Genomic DNA, 732 nt, shown 5'->3' with positions numbered 1-732 from the left:
GATGAGAAGACGGCGGGCGGGCAGCCTGTGGTTGGGGTTGTGCAGCTCTGTGCTTCCCTCTTCACCATCCCTGTGTTCCCCCGCCGAATCCACATTCTACCATCCACAACCAACACCAGACGAGTGTTGGTTCAAGATCCTCTAAAAAAGACAATCATGTGAATAGACAAACACACGCACTCACACACACACACACACACACTCGCACATTCACACGCATATGCGTACTGTGACCCACCACCCCAAAGGGAACACGGCGTGCGCGTCCAAATCGGCGGCAGCGACCAATGGGGCAACATCACGGCCGGCACGGACCTCATACGCCGCCTGCTGGGGGGCGGCGCGGCCTCCAGCGTCAGCAGCTTGGGCAGCAGCGTGGACGGCAGCAGCGGCGGCGAGGAGGAGGCAAGCAGCAGCGGGCAGGAGGCGCCTTCGTGCTACGGTCTCACCTTCCCCTTGCTGGTGCGTGCATAGGTTGAGTGCGGGGGTTGCGCCGATATGAGCGTGTGTTTGTGTGTAACCACGAGCGTGCGCTTGTGTAGGATTGTGTGTGTACGTGTCAGTGTTTGTGCGTGGGCAAGATGGAGGGGTACATGGGTGCGTGTGTATGCGTATGCGCATACGCATGCGCTTGTGCGACCGGTGCCGCTGTGCTAGACCTCGCCAAAAGGCAAGCCAGCGCGCCCGCAGCCTCCAAGCAAGCATCCCAGGCCGGCGCCCCCCCCCCCCCCC

General features: G+C 61.7%; 1 protein-coding gene across 1 annotated transcript; it reads left to right on the top strand.

Annotated features, from left to right (window-relative positions):
- Positions 1-248: 248 nt before the first annotated feature.
- MNEG_5453 (hypothetical protein) lies at positions 249-474 on the top strand (the record flags this gene model as incomplete). The annotated part of the gene is made up of 1 exon (XM_014046075.1): positions 249-474. A coding segment is annotated over one exon (226 nt), but the record flags the coding sequence as incomplete, so codon positions are not given.
- Between the last annotated feature and the right edge of the window lie 258 nt (positions 475-732).

Source organism: Monoraphidium neglectum (assembly GCF_000611645.1).
Source record: "Monoraphidium neglectum strain SAG 48.87 unplaced genomic scaffold scaffold00813, whole genome shotgun sequence".
Lineage (NCBI taxonomy): Eukaryota > Viridiplantae > Chlorophyta > Chlorophyceae > Sphaeropleales > Selenastraceae > Monoraphidium > Monoraphidium neglectum.
This window is presented reverse-complemented; position numbering and strand designations above follow the sequence as displayed.